Genomic DNA, 14,634 nt, shown 5'->3' on the forward strand with positions numbered 1-14,634 from the left:
AGGGGCTAAATACCTCTATTCAGCTTTCAGCCAGCATCAATCTTTCTAGAAGAGCTTAGTGGAAGGACTGAGGTATCTTTCTTCGTGCTCTACAGTGGTGGTAAAGCCACATTGGCTCTGAGATGTGCCCTGCTTATGTGATAACCTGCCCAGCTTAACTTCTCTTCAACCACTTTGTTTTTGTTTCTGTTTTTGTTTTTTCAGGACAGTATTATTTTAAATCGCTAATGCAAAAAGAAAAGCCCTCCAACTTCATCAGCCTCTGGTTTAAAATTTTCCTTTCCTTGAACTCTGGGGAACAAAAAAATGGTGATACTAAATTTTGCCCTTACCTGGTTCTGAAGTGTCCTCATTCTAAGACCTAGTCAATGTGTGTCTGAAGTTGCATGAACATCCCATAATGCAGTGCCTTTTATGCCCTTAGAAGCCGTGGTATGCTCTGTCACGGTTACTAAAATTGGGGATATCAGATAGCATCTTTATGACCATCTCACATGTCTGCTGAGTCCCCACAATGTGTGGAGCTTTATTCTAGCTACCAATGGGCCACATGACAAAAGGCACATAAAAATGACAGGTAATAGAGAGTGCATCACCTAAGAAACTCAAGTCATCCTCATCCCTGTAAGGTAGCTGTTATAAATGTCCCCACTTACAGGATGAAGAAATTAAAGCAGAGAAAGTTAGCAACACAGCCTAAGCTTCTCTGTAGAAAGGAGCAGAATAGGATTTGCACCTCAGACTCCGGAGCCCATGCTTCCTGCTAGGACACCACAGAATGAGTGCCACACTGGAGGTTCTTTGATGGCCAATAACTCAGGGTCCAGGGTTCACAGGAGAAGGCAGTGGCAATACCAAGTTACAATCAAATACTATGTATATAAGGAACAGAGTAAACGTGAACAAAGTTCTGAAGGGGAGATGGCTCTCCACCAACAGGGACGGGGATGAAGAGTTGGGGTATCTGTGCAGGTCTCTGACAATGCTTGGGGCTTTCGTGCCTGGAAAGTGGAGGTGGGTGCTCTTACCAAAACAATGTGCAAAAAAGCAAAAGGGCGGGAGAGCTCAAAGTGTTGGAAGTGCAGGAATGAACCCGCAGAACTGGGCTGGTTGGTGCACAGATGTGTGCAAGGTGGTTGGGACTGGATCCTGGAGGCAGTGAGTCAGGGCAGGGACCCAAGTGTGAAGGAAGAGCTCCACCATTCCTCACATGTGATTTTGCAGAGAAAGAAATGTAAAACATGTAGTTCAGTGAGTTCCCCAAGGCTAACTGATAGGCTCACTGGGAGCCAGACTGAGAGAAGACATCAAACCAGCCTGACTCCTGCTTTAGTGTGTTCAGTTCAGCCAGCTTAAATAATTTCCCTCCCACCGTGCACTGATTACACAAGTAACTTAAAGTAAAAGTGAACTAACTGAACATTTAACAGTCTGCTGGTCCCGTCTGTTGCTATTTTTAAACAAGTGCCACAGAATTTCTTTGATTAGAGGTCTCCAGTCTTCAAAAGAATGTATTGAAGATAAAGGGACCCACTAAACCAGGCAACATTTGCTGTAACTAATGGATCCACCAGGTGGCAGGCTTCACAGTTCTCACCTAGTCTCTGTAAGGTTATTTTTCCAGTCATTTACCATTTTTATAATCAGTAATGTTTCCAAACAAGTATTTGCACCTCTCATCTTCTGTGTCTGTATTTCCTCTTTGGGCATTATCTCTTGGTGTATTTCCATAAGTCAGGTGATCTGTCCCTGGAACTGCCATGTGTAGAAATAAGAAGGGGTAAACACTGGGGTTAGCTTGTAGAAGAGAACATTTGTTTAGAACTTAGTGATGTGCTCTGATTTGGAAAGCCCTGCTTACAACTTTTCTGATGAGATCTGTCCAGAATTTATCTCTGGATTTCTTTTGTATTTATTTTATACAGTGTTTATGAGATTTGTATATCTCTACATTCTTGACATTCTGATGCTTGGATTGTTTCCCCTGTCCATTTACTGCCTCGTTCCTGCATGACCATTTATCAAGTACCAGCCAAGTGCTGTTTTGGGCACAGCAGACACAGAGGGCATCAGGCATGGTCTGCCCACAAGGAGTGGGCACTGGTGAGGATGTGGACAGAGAGCCCTGGCTCTGTGACCTTGAGAGAGAAGAATCGCAGTGTCTCTGAATTTATTTTTCTTATCTATGTTGCCAGGGTAATAATCCCTTCCTACTCATAGGGAGAAAAAGGAAAACCAAAAACCTTATGATTTGGTTGTGAGAGATAAAGAGACTATATGTGGAAAATGCTTTAATATTCAAAATGTGCTTTTAAGATGCCAGATGGCATGTTGCCCTTTTATAGCTAAAGCTATAAATGCCAATGCCCATGTCAGAAATGGGTAGAAGTGCGTTTAGACTCCCTCGGCCCATGTGATAGAACAGCCACAAAGATCTCATACATGCACACACACTCTCTCTGTTTCCACTCAGTTTGAATGTGAAAAATGATTGAAAGAAATTTAATGAAAGGTGAACCCTAACCTCCTTTGTGCCTCTTTCCTTCACCTAAGCTAAGGCATATAGGAGAAACTAAAATTTTCACCTGGCTTTACTCTATTTGTAAAGCAAAGACACCATTCCAAATAACCTTCTTTGGGAGATTTTTCTTAAAAGTTGAATTTTCTATCAGTCTCTACTATTAGACAGAGATTTATTTTTAAAGTTTTGACACTTACATATAGAACATGTCACTTTCTACTTGAGAATGATTTTTTTTTCTCTCATTCAAGTTCCAATTCCATTCTCCTAAAATTATTTTCTTTACAGTTATGACAGGTATGGGATTCTATGTTCTTAAATATTTGAAGAACTTTAAATGCAGTAATAAAATACTAAAACCTGATAGTAAATTGGATATATAAAGACATTAACAAATCTTTCCCTGAAGATAATACAGCTGGCCAAAATAAATTATATAATGTCCAGACTCTGAGCTGTTAAAACATGAAGATTGAAAGTTGATATGTATGTGTTCCTATAAAATTATAATGTGTTTAATGTTCATATTCAGTTCTGACAAGCCTGGGTAAGGTAGGTACTCCTGCAGTGCTGTCAGAAGTATAAATGCACACTTTTGGGAATAGAGTATAGCAATCTAGACCTAGTGTCTTTAAGAAGCTCAGGTACACCCTTGATTCAGTACAGTGAGTCTAATTACAAAAATCTAAGAAAAATGGCATAGTATAAAGTATATTTACTTTAACTTTTATAATAATTTTAAAAAGCAAATAATAGTAGTAGCGAAATAGTTAAGTAAGTTTTGATTTATCTGCTTGATGGACTGTATTGTAGAGCCAATAAAAATTGTGTTCTTAAAGGCTTTTTAATAATAAAAGACAAGTCTGTCAATGTTACATAATGTGAAGTTTAAAAAATACATAAAACTATAAATGTTGTAAGATTAAAGCTATTTACATATCAACATATGTGCACATTTATATGTGGCTAAAAAAAGACCAGCAGGAAGTATACTGAAACATTACCAGTGCAAGCTGGGTGATAGGCTTCTCAGTGATTTTTACTTTTTTATTTCTACTTTACCGTTTTCTTTTTACAATGGCATAAATTACTTCCAAAATTGGGGAGTGAGGGAGTAGATGTTCACATTATAGCACTCATTCCTTGTTGGTTCAGTCCCCCTCAGACTTAACTCCCCATCACTTTGTAGTCACTAAGTGTCTTCTAGATATGAACCTTTTAAAAATACCTTCTCCTTGTCTGTCTGGCTTTTTCAAGGCATGCAGGGCCATCTGTGACTGTGAAAGGACATGTTTCTCCCCTGGTTGTTCAGAAATTCAAGCAGAGGTAATTGATGCGAGAGTGAGGGAGATTAGTCCTGCCCGCTTGTCCCAGATGCCCCACAACCTGCCTGGAAACTGTTTTCAAATCAGCCCTAGGGCCTGCCCAGCCAGCCCCATACCCCAGGATTGAGTGAAAGGGCAACAGACACCAACCATTTACTTAGCATTCGTGACCTGGGTTAAAGAGACTGTTTCATACTTGCTGGCGTAAACTTCCAACTCTGCAAGCTGACAGGTTTTATGGTGATAGAAAAGTAACCTTTTACAATAATTAAAAATAAAAGTCTCATTCAGTTTTGCTACTCCATGATTTCTAGGTCAAAAGAAAAACACAAAAAAGGAGGAAAAAAGAAAAATAAATCAACTAAGAGCAGACAGTCCCTGGGCACATTTATGCTTAATGAATATGGATGAAGATAGCTGTTATTTATAGAAGCCTTTCCCTATGTCACACCCGGCACTAAAGGCTTTACAAACTCTATCCCATTTAATCCTCAGATGAGCCTTGACAAGATAGGTGTGATTCTGTTGTCAACTTCCATGTATAAGAAATTGAGTAAGAGGGAGGTGGAGCAACCTCCCAAGGTCACAGAGCCCAGATTTGAACTCAGGTCTGTGGAGTCCAGAGGCCACCCTCTTAAGGGAACTTCACAATTTCTGTCCACTGGTTTGTATTCTGTCAGGACATCACCACTTGAAGGTTTATGAAATGAAGATCTTTTGTATGTATGTTTTTAGGCATCTTTGTCTTTTTGTCTCCTGTGTCTGTTCTGATCTTGCTTTATCATAGCTTTTTCCCTCTAATTCCACTCACTTTTTTTTTATAGAGTGGAAATAAGGTGTCAATCACTACCACCCCGTTTGAAAACACATCAATCAAAACAGGACCAGCCAGGAGAAACAGCTACAAGAGCCGGATGGTGAGGCGGAGCAAGAAATCTAAGAAGAAAGAAAGTCTAGAAAGGTTGGTTAAAGCAGTCTTCTTTGTGAGTTTGGAGTGTACTCATGTTGCAGGAAAGTTACTCCTTACTTAATGGAAATGGTTACATGTAAGAAAGTTTCATTTCTCTGTGAGAAATGTTATGCTGTGGTTCATGTATATTCCTCATTATGCATTACACATTAAAGCTCATATCCCTACTAACCCTATTTCTCACAGTGGCAGGATTTACACACATTGTGATAAGACAGTCTGCTTTTCTCCATGCATGAGCACCATGAAAGCCCCTTCCTGCTATCTGAGCCTCGCTACATTCCAGTGGAATTGCATTTAAGGAACTGGGCCTTCAGATAGCTTTTAAGTTAAAATCTACATTTAATAATGTCCTTTATCTAAGAACAAATGGCTGGTGTTTTTTTTAATGACAGATATTCTAAAATAATTATGTCTTTTAAGCATCCCAATATGCCTACAAGTGACAGGGCTTTGTTATACTAACTGAAAATTTAACTAGGTTATTCAGCCACCTTTGCAGTCTGGGAAACACCATGGGCAGCTTTTTGTGCTGTCAGCAGACCCTGGCAAGTTGTGTGTTGCATGCACATGTGTGTGTGCGCATGTGTGCATGTGTGGGTGTGTTTTGTGTACAAACATTTCTCGCCAGGGAACTGTCTAAAGGTGCTCCCTGCACCTTCTACCACACTCCTGCCGTACCCACTTGGCTCTAAACATAATAAGAGGATTTATGATGACAGGAATACAGAAACACAAGCAAGTGAAACAGAATTTTTATTAACACCAGAAAAGATAGTTATATAAGAAAGGAAATAAAATTATCCTTTTTATGGCCCAACTATGAACAACATTTATAATGTAAAGTGAATGAAATGACAGCTTTTTTTTTCTAATAAAGTAGTTTGGTTTAGCTCTATTGTGGGAAATAGAAAAGGGGAAGTGCATTTTGGTCAGAAGGTGGAAGAGGGTTGATAAGAGCTTAATTCTCACCTTCTATGGCAGGAAATCAGCAGATAATACCTGAAACTGAAAAACAGCAGTGTATACAACATGATTTAGCACTATAGACAACTGGGAGAAGAAATGGGTAAAACAGTGGAACTTGGTTTCTCTGCACAGTGAGCAAAAAGCAGAGTAGGGAAGTTGCTATTTTTTATTGAATGTTTATGAAACTACTTGACTTTTTAACCCAAGTACACTTGCTACTTAGATTAAAACTAAACACACATGTGCATGCGCGCACGCACACACACACACACATATTCTGAGATTGTTGTTAGGTTGGGCTTTATGTTTTTTGACTGTGCTTTAAATCATACAGAATGCACTGTTTCAAGGGGGACCGGCATTTAAACCTTAGTTTTCGTGCTCACCAGGAGTGAGTCAGGCTCGCAGCATAGTAAGAGAACTTCATAGAGCTACCTGCACTTACAACCATCTGCAGCTGTGCCTTTTGCTTTAAGAATTGTTCATTGAACTCTAAATACACATTTGCTTCTGTGGTTGCACAGAATCTGCTGCCCTGCTGCTGTGATAAGCTTCAATTCACCTTTCCCAAGTTTTCTTAGAAAATGTACAGCCTACATTGGAAAGGAGGGATTGGGGTCAAAATAAGGGGGTTATAATTGTATGGGGAATATAAAAATAAAATTTAAATTAAAAAAATAAATAAAAGAATTTAGAAAAAGAAAAAAAGAAAAATCAAGAGCTCACAATGGAATATGCACAGCAACTAGCCCCTCACAGAAAAGCCTCTGCCCTGTTTTTCACTGTGAAGGAATGGTGCCGATTTACCAAATGCTGCTTTTTCTTCCAGAGATTTACGTTGTATTATCTCTTAATTAAATTGTGTCAGTTTTTCTGGGGATATGTATTCAGAAGCTTTCAGGCAAAAAAAACACCCTCCGAGTAAACCTGACAAGTAAATAAATGGATATATATTTAAATATGTTAAATGTTTCCTATTTTCCCAGCTCCTTTTAAAGTGTTTAGAAAAGAAGAAAACCTCCACTGTGTGCTATTAAAGACGGTGCCTTTTGAAGTCATAAAAAGCTTTCTAACATAAAGTGGGATCCTGCTGTTTTGCAGAATCAGCCATCACATCACTGTCTCTGGCACCAAAGTGTGAGCTAAATACACTGGTATTTGGGGAGGACATTGACTCTGACCGTTTTTTCTCCTGTTTTCACTCTAGGAGGAGATCCCTTTTCAAAAAACTAGCCAAGCAGCCTTCTCCTTTACTCCATACCAGCCGAAGTTTCTCCTGCTTAAACAGATCCCTGTCATCAGGGGAAAGCCTTCCAGGGTCCCCCACTCACAGCTTATCTCCCCGGTCTCCTACACCCAGCTATCGCTCCACCCCCGACTTCCCATCTGGTGAGTGAGTGGCCTGGAGATCAAGGGAGACCTGAGAGGTTAGAGTCACCATCTGAGATTCTGAAAGACGTAAAGCTTATTTCCTCTGAAGGAGAAAAGATTAAGGATGTTTTGATTCTATACAAGATAGAGAAGAAGATTTAGAAGAGGGCCATAAGATACAGTTATTTGGACCACTAAAATAAGACAGAGAGTGTTGGGTGATCTACGGGTGTATGGGAGGTTTATCTGAAAAGCATTCACTCATTGGAGTTAGATGCTGAGACAGTTTCCTGACCTTTACCTGACCTGACCTAAAATAGTTGGGGCTGGGAGAGTGGGCAGAAAATGGGACATGGCCATAGATGCTCATCAGATTCTGTTTCCACCCACAGGTACCAACTCCTCCCAAAGCAGCTCACCCAGTTCTAGTGCCCCCAATTCTCCAGCAGGGTCAGGACACATCCGGCCCAGTACTCTGCACGGTCTGGCCCCCAAACTGAGTGGGCAGCGGTACCGCTCTGGAAGGCGGAAGTCAGCTGGGAGTATCCCGCTCTCCCCCTTGGCCAGGACACCCTCTCCAACTCCACAGCCCACCTCCCCACAGCGGTCACCATCACCTCTCCTGGGACATTCACTTGGCAATTCCAAGATCGCTCAAGCCTTTCCCAACAAAATGCACTCCCCTCCCACCATCGTCAGACACATTGTGAGGCCTAAGAGCGCAGAGCCCCCGCGTTCCCCGCTGCTCAAGCGTGTGCAGTCAGAGGAAAAGCTCTCTCCCTCCTACGGCAGTGACAAGAAGCACCTGTGTTCCCGCAAGCACAGCCTGGAGGTGACACAGGAGGAGGTGCAGCGGGAGCAGCCCCAGCGGGAGGTGACCTTGCAGAGCCTGGAGGAGAACATGTGTGACGCGCCTTCCCTGAGCCGGGCCAGGCCAGTGGAGCAGGGCTGCCTGAAGCGCCCAGTCTCCCGCAAGCTAGGGAGGCAGGAATCCGTGGATGACCTGGACCGAGATAAGCTGAAGGCCAAGGTGGTCGTGAAGAAACCAGAGGGCTTCCCAGAAAAACAGGAGTCCCACCAGAAATCCCATGGACTTGGTAGTGATTTGGAAAACCTCCCTTCCTTTAGGCTAGAGGAGAGAGAGAAGAAAATATATCCGAAGGCTCTAGAAAGGTCAAGCCATTTTGAAAATAAAGCGTCCCTGCAAGAAGCCCAGTCCCTGGGCAGCTTATTGAAAGATGCTCTTCACAAGCAGGCCAGTGCACGGGCCAGTGAAGGGGTGGTCTCGGAGGGGGCAGTGCCCGCAGAGCATGGGCAGGGTACCTGTGACTTCAAACGGTCCTCTGCACCCAGCACTCTGCAGGACGGTCTCTGCACTTCCACCGACAGGACCACTTTCAGGAAGGGTGAAAACACAGAGAAGACTCCCCAGTCCAAGGAGTATCTCCGCTGTGAGAAGTTAGACAGCAAGATGGCCAACATTGATTACCTCCGAAAGAAGATGTCACTTGAAGACAAAGACGACAGTTTCTGTCCAGTGCTGAAGCCCAAGATGACATCTGGTGCCCATGAATGCCTGCCCGGGAGCCCAGCCAGGGCCCTGGGTGGGCTGCAGGAGGCTCCCCCTGCCTCTGAGAGTCGGGCGTTCATCAATAGTGCCCAGATTAGCGCCTGTCTCTTTTGTTCCTCTGAAGGCCTTGACTGGCCGGGTGGACAGTGGAGCAGAGAAGCCAAGCTTGGTTGCTCCCGAGTCACCTGTCCGGAAAAGCCCTTCTGAGTATAAGCTGGAAGGTAGGTCTGTGTCATGCCTGAAGCCAATTGAGGGCACTTTGGACATCGCTCTCCTTTCTGGACCTCAAGCTTCCAAAGCAGAGCTGCCTTCACCAGAGCCCACCCAGAGCCCCAGCCCAGGCAGTGATGTGGCACCTTCACTCCCCCTCCCCAGCAGCGGGGGGAAAAAGGGTGAAACTGTGAGTCAGAGGGAGTCTTCCTCTGCCAGCTTCAAGGTAAATAAATCCTACCTGCTGGAGCCTCGGTTCCCACCACCTGGCCGGGGTATGCAGAATTCAGCTGTAGCAGTCCTGCCTGACCCGGTGCTAAAGCGAGACAGGAAGGTTTCCCATGCTTCCAGAAATGCCGGGACTGTCGTGGAAAGCGACCCGCAACGGAGAGAGAGCGGTGCCAGCAAACACCTAGACAACAGCCTTGACCCTAAGGTCCATCCTTTCCTGGGGCCGAACCTCCAGGGTGCCGACACAGCCAGGCCACGGGGGCCACTCCCACCTGAAGCTACTCCCTTGAGGGAGAAGCCGGGTCTGAAGGAATCATCCGAAAGGGGCCCTTCCACAGCCAGGAGTGAGTGGACTGCTACAAAGGCCAGGGTCCTCAGGGACCATTCTGTGGAGCTCTGTCCTCCAGAAAGTGCTAAAACCAGTGACAAAGCCAAAAATCTCCCCTCTGCGGGAAGGACCCACCCAGATTCCTACACACAGATCCAGACCTTGGAGAAAGTGTGGGGGCCTTCTGGGAAAACAAACCATAAAGATGGTCACGATGAGGTGAGGTCCCTGCCCAGAGAGGACTCCTCTTTGTTTTCAGGGGTGACTCCTGAAAGAGAGCTGGGCAAGGGAAAAAGTAGTCTGGAACCTAAGCCAGAAGCCCTCCCTGCCAAGAGGTCTCTGCAGACACCCACACCTGAGGGTGGGAAGAGTGAGAAGCTCCCTGGTTTCCCATCTTTGCAGAAAGATGTCCCCAAGGAACTGGAAAGAAAAGAACAGCCTCTTCAAAAGCATTTCGGCAGTAGCTCTCAGCCCCCACCCATCACCAAAGAGCCACCCAGCAATGCTGTTCGCCAGCATTGCAGGTCACCCAGCCACTCTTCAGGCAAAGAGCCAGGAAATAAGCCCTATGCTACTGATCCCAGCCCAGGCCTCCAGGACCCTCCCAAGTCCACTGCTGTGCACAGTGAAAGTAGCAGCCACAAGCTGAGGCCTGGCCCTGATGCAGGCCCTGCAAAGTTGAAGCACCTAGAGAGGCTCCTCTCCTCCCAGAAGCTGAGCGTGGGGGCTGCAGTGGGCAGAGAGTCTGGCGCTCTGCCTCTTGGTGGCCCTAGTCAAGAAGGAAAGGAAAGCAGTAAAAGTGTGCTGGACTCCTTCCCTGACACCCCAAGTTCCCAGAAAGCAGCCAGTGATACAATTTTCCAGGGAGGAAGTGGGCCCTTGGTCCCACTACACACTGAAAAGGGGCCTCTAGACCCCAAGCTGAAACCTGCCAGTGGTGGGCATCCCCTGGAGATTCTGGAGAAGCCTGTGCATCTGCCAAGGCAAGGACACCCAGGGGTTAGTGAGTTGGTAGATCAGAATGTTCCCATTGTCAGTGAAAAGCAGAACCTGTCTCCAAAGCACCCAAAACCATCCACTGTGAAAGATTTCCCCTCTCTGTGCAAACAGACAGACAAGAGCCCCAGCCTTCTGGCCACCACCATAGACCGGAAGTCTGAAGGGAAGAAATGCACAGAAGCACTTTATGTTCCAGCAGACAGCGGAAAGCTGGAGGCCAGCCTTTCCCTGACACACGGTGAGTCGAGGCTAAAAGCTGAGAAGCCTGCAGCAGCAGCGGGGAAGGGATTCACAGAGGCTAAGGGAAAAGGCCTCAGTCCCCAGAAGCCATTGACTGAAGCAGGCAAGCCCAGTGGCATGAAACGCTCACCCTCGGCCACTGGGCAGAGTTCTTTTCGATCAGCTACCCTCCCAGAGAAGTCTCTTAGCTGCTCCTCCAGCTTTCCTGACACCAGGTCAGGAGTTCGAGATGCCTCCACAGCCAGCAACAACCCCTCTTCTGTCAAGGCCTATGGGACTGAGGCCACGGCCTCCATTAACAGGGACCAAAGGAAGTCCCTGCCCGCGGGGGATGGCAGAACCCAAATGACAAAGAGCGACTCTATGCCATCCTTTCGGAGCTCTGCTGTCACTCTGGAGTCACACCACCCCAACTCAAGTGTGGCTGGGGGAGCTGGCCACCGGGACAGGGCGCTCTCAGTCACTGCCCCCGTAGGAGAAACCAAAGGGAAAGAACCTGCCCCTGTCCAGCCTCCTCAGACTAGGAAACAGAATGTGGGCAGAGAAGTAACCAAGCCGTCCCCAGCACCAAGCGCTGACCGCCCCATCTCCCTTTCTTCTGAGAAGGACTTTGTGGTACGGCAGAGGCGGGGGAAAGAGAGTTTGCGTAGCAGTCCTCACAAAAAGGCCTCGTGATGGGGCTGGCCCCAGGGCAGGACTGGGGTCACCCAACCTGAATGTGTTACTGTGTCTTGACTACCTTTGAAACCAGCACTGTGTGGGAATGTCCGCCAGGCAGAGCCGGGAGCCTCACTGAAGAAGGAGAAAGAGAAAGAGAATTTGGAAAGCGAGAAAGGACCTTCTTCCAAATGCCTTCCCAGTTGTAACCGGTAAAACTGTTACCAGATAGTGTTTGTACAAAAAATCACTACCTTTACAGTTGAGGGTTGTTGAGGAGAAAGATTTTCTCTGTAAATATCTAGCGATGTGTTTGGTTTTGGATGTAGAGTCTACACCTTGCTGCTGATCGCATTGTTTACTTCAGCTTTGTTTGGGTTTTTTTCAATTAGATTTTTTGCTTTACCACTCACCATAATGTAGTAATGAAGAGAAATGGTTAAAACTGGGTGTGTGTAAAAGTATAGATGCACCCCCATTTGTGTATATACACATCCACACACGTTTTGATGTCTGTGATTGAAGAGAATATTTCAAGGCTGCGTTTTTACAAGTTCAAACATTCTACGTAGAGTTAAAGAAGAAAGCAAGCCCTAAATACAGTAGATTGTGAGTTTTTATGTGTATTTTTAAGCAGAAATTTTGATAGTACTGTATCTGGCTACCTATATTTCCAGATTAAAGCAAGAACTCCTCTAATCACTGCTTTTGGAATCCTCCTCCATTAGAAATGGCCAGAACAGATGGAGTTAGCCATTTCATTTCACAGTCATCTTAATGGACATTGTGATCCTGGGTCCAACTGTCTGTCAGGCCAGTTGTCCTTGTCTGTGGGTGTGTATGTCAGTCTTCACCATAGGTAGAGCGGGGGCTGTGAACGCACGTCACCTTTATTTCTGTTCTCTTGCTTTTCCTTCTTTTCCTGCTCTTAAACTCAGGCCTTTATGCTGTGAGTGGCTTGTCCAAGAAGCACACATTTCCTAGTAGTCCTGAACCAGCCCTGCTTCTGACATAAAAGGAAAATTGCTGGACACACACGAATCTGCTAGTACTTAGGTTGAGTAATGAGCATTAGGCATTGGAAGAGGTTTTAAATTTGCTTTTTTGAGGACAAGAAGGGGGGGGTGGATTTTGGCATCATAGCATATATATTAAGGAATAATCAGGACATCAGATACATTTTAATACATAGCTGGGGCCTTATGTTGTAGATGAAGCTTGCTGTTTTTAGCAAGCTCCTGGTTTTCACATTCATTTCTGATGCATTGAGTAGCTCCACACATTTCATAATATGTCCTCTTTATTTATATGCAAAAATTACTATATTAATAAAGAGGAACATTTTTGTAACACAACGACTTGTTGGAGCTATTTGGTGCTTGAATGTGACTGTCCTTTTTACTTTTGCTAAGCCTTATTTAAATTTTGTATACCATGAATATGTAGAATTTGTCAAATCATTTTAGTGCTGAGGGGTTTCTGTTTGTTTGTTTTTTTTGTTCCAGTTTTACTGGTGTACTGTAAGATGGCACTTGCTGACATAAGTACTAAGGCACTAAGAGAAAATACACAGATAAGTATTTATAAGATGCTTGGGATCCATAGCAGAATTTTTGTTCTGTTTTGTAAGAGAAAAAAATTACCAATAAATACTAATCCAGCACCCAACCCCCACAGGGATGGTTAAATATCTTCAAGCTATAAAATTATTCATCCAAGCACAGCATCATCTTAATAGCCCTGTGGATTGTAAATCATTTAGCGAAGCTGTAAACTCCGCTTCAAAAACAAAGGCGTAACTTAACTGCTTGGTTGTCCTTCATTGTAAAATGAGTTGGCAATGACAAAAAAGTCTCCTCCTTGCCCCTAATTTTTTTCCCATGTGGTTTCAGCCATTCCCTATCATTATGTTGTGAAAGTGTAGGAGAAAAAAATACTTAACAAAAACTTAAATGAGTTTCAAAAACGGTCTCAACATTTATAATTAATATCTGTGTCTGGCAGTTGTCATAGCCCAGTCTGTGTGCACTCAGACCTCCAGACTGGTCTACAGGGAGGTAGTTCATGGTTTACAGCCTTTGCTTTTTAACTGTCCAGTTTCCTTTAAAGCACAACTAGCTGCTTGTTTACAAATGATATTTTTATGTATATTTTGTATAGTGTATTATCATTTTTGCCAAATATGTTTTTGCATTCTGGTTGAGTAAAGAGTGCTTAAGGTTGCATTCATGTAGTACCTGTTTGTTGTTGTAAACCTCTCCAATCAGCTGGTAGAAAGTCTCCTGTGTTCTATTTGGTCGGTCTCCTGTGATTGTAAGATGTGCTCCTCGGTAGTACTCCCAGCTGTAGATTTACCAGCTTAAAAGTTTGTTAGGATCTGTGCAATAAAGTGTTTGCAGTCTTATTTTCTCTAAGAAATTCCCTATGGATGTCATAATTGTTGTATATTGAACAAATATTTATACTTATGCAGTTGCATAACATTGAAATAAAAATTTAGCATGAAAAGATAATGAGTAATAAGTTTTATTCCCACATACATGCATCCTCCAAAATGTTATTGAATATAACTCAAATGGTAAGTATGGGTTTTTGCAGCTACTGGTTTTTTAAATGGCACGCATCGCTCATTGTATTTGTCCCCTCAAATACTGGTGTTTCCCAGACTTTATTCTCAGTTTGTTGGCTTTTCCCTCTACTCAGTTTCTTCCTGTGCCTCTCTCCCTCAACCCACACTTTCTTTCCCACCTTTCCTCCAAGCAGATTCTATCCCTCTATCTAAACTCCTATTTTTCCCTTCACATCTGAATAATCAAGTTCCATTGATTTCACAAAATACTCTTAAGTGCCCTCCATCCCTCCTTGCTAGTTCACTACCAGCCAGTTCATTTACTCTCAATCAGTCTCTTTCCCAGATGACTTCAATAGCCTTATAATTAGTTTCCCTTTCTCCACTCTTACCCTTTCTGCTCTGTTCTTCACAATGACCCCAGAGAGATGTTTCTCAAATGCAAATCAATCCCTGTTACTATTGCTTTAAATCTTTAAATAGCTCCCACATACTTTAGGATAAAGGCCAGCTCACCCTTGCTGGCCCAGCCATCTCCAGCTCAGCCTTCTTGCTGCATGTGGAGGGAGCCTTTTGTGAAGAGCTGGACTGGCCCATGGGCCCATCCTCTGCATTCCCTTGTGGGACTTACTTTATTATTTTACAATCATGTGTTTCTATGTGTGTATCTTTAT

At 44.1% G+C, this 14,634-nt stretch overlaps 1 protein-coding gene across 1 annotated transcript in view; it reads left to right on the plus strand.

Moving 5' to 3' along the window:
* Window positions 1-13,892, plus strand: part of MAST4 (microtubule associated serine/threonine kinase family member 4) — a 552,565-nt gene extending 538,673 nt beyond the window's left edge. Inside the window, 4 exon segments of the mRNA XM_054688294.1 lie at window positions 4,671-4,807; window positions 6,993-7,174; window positions 7,549-8,828; window positions 8,830-13,892. Coding sequence (XP_054544269.1) covers window positions 4,671-4,807; window positions 6,993-7,174; window positions 7,549-8,828; window positions 8,830-11,409 — 4,179 coding nt within the window. The 3' untranslated portion in view covers window positions 11,410-13,892.
* The last annotated feature ends 742 nt before the right edge of the window (window positions 13,893-14,634 follow it).

The sequence above is a fragment of the Talpa occidentalis genome, unplaced genomic scaffold (genome assembly GCF_014898055.3).
Source record: "Talpa occidentalis isolate TD23 unplaced genomic scaffold, MPIMG_talOcc4v2.1 talOcc4.6, whole genome shotgun sequence".
Classification (NCBI taxonomy): Eukaryota; Metazoa; Chordata; class Mammalia; order Eulipotyphla; family Talpidae; genus Talpa; species Talpa occidentalis.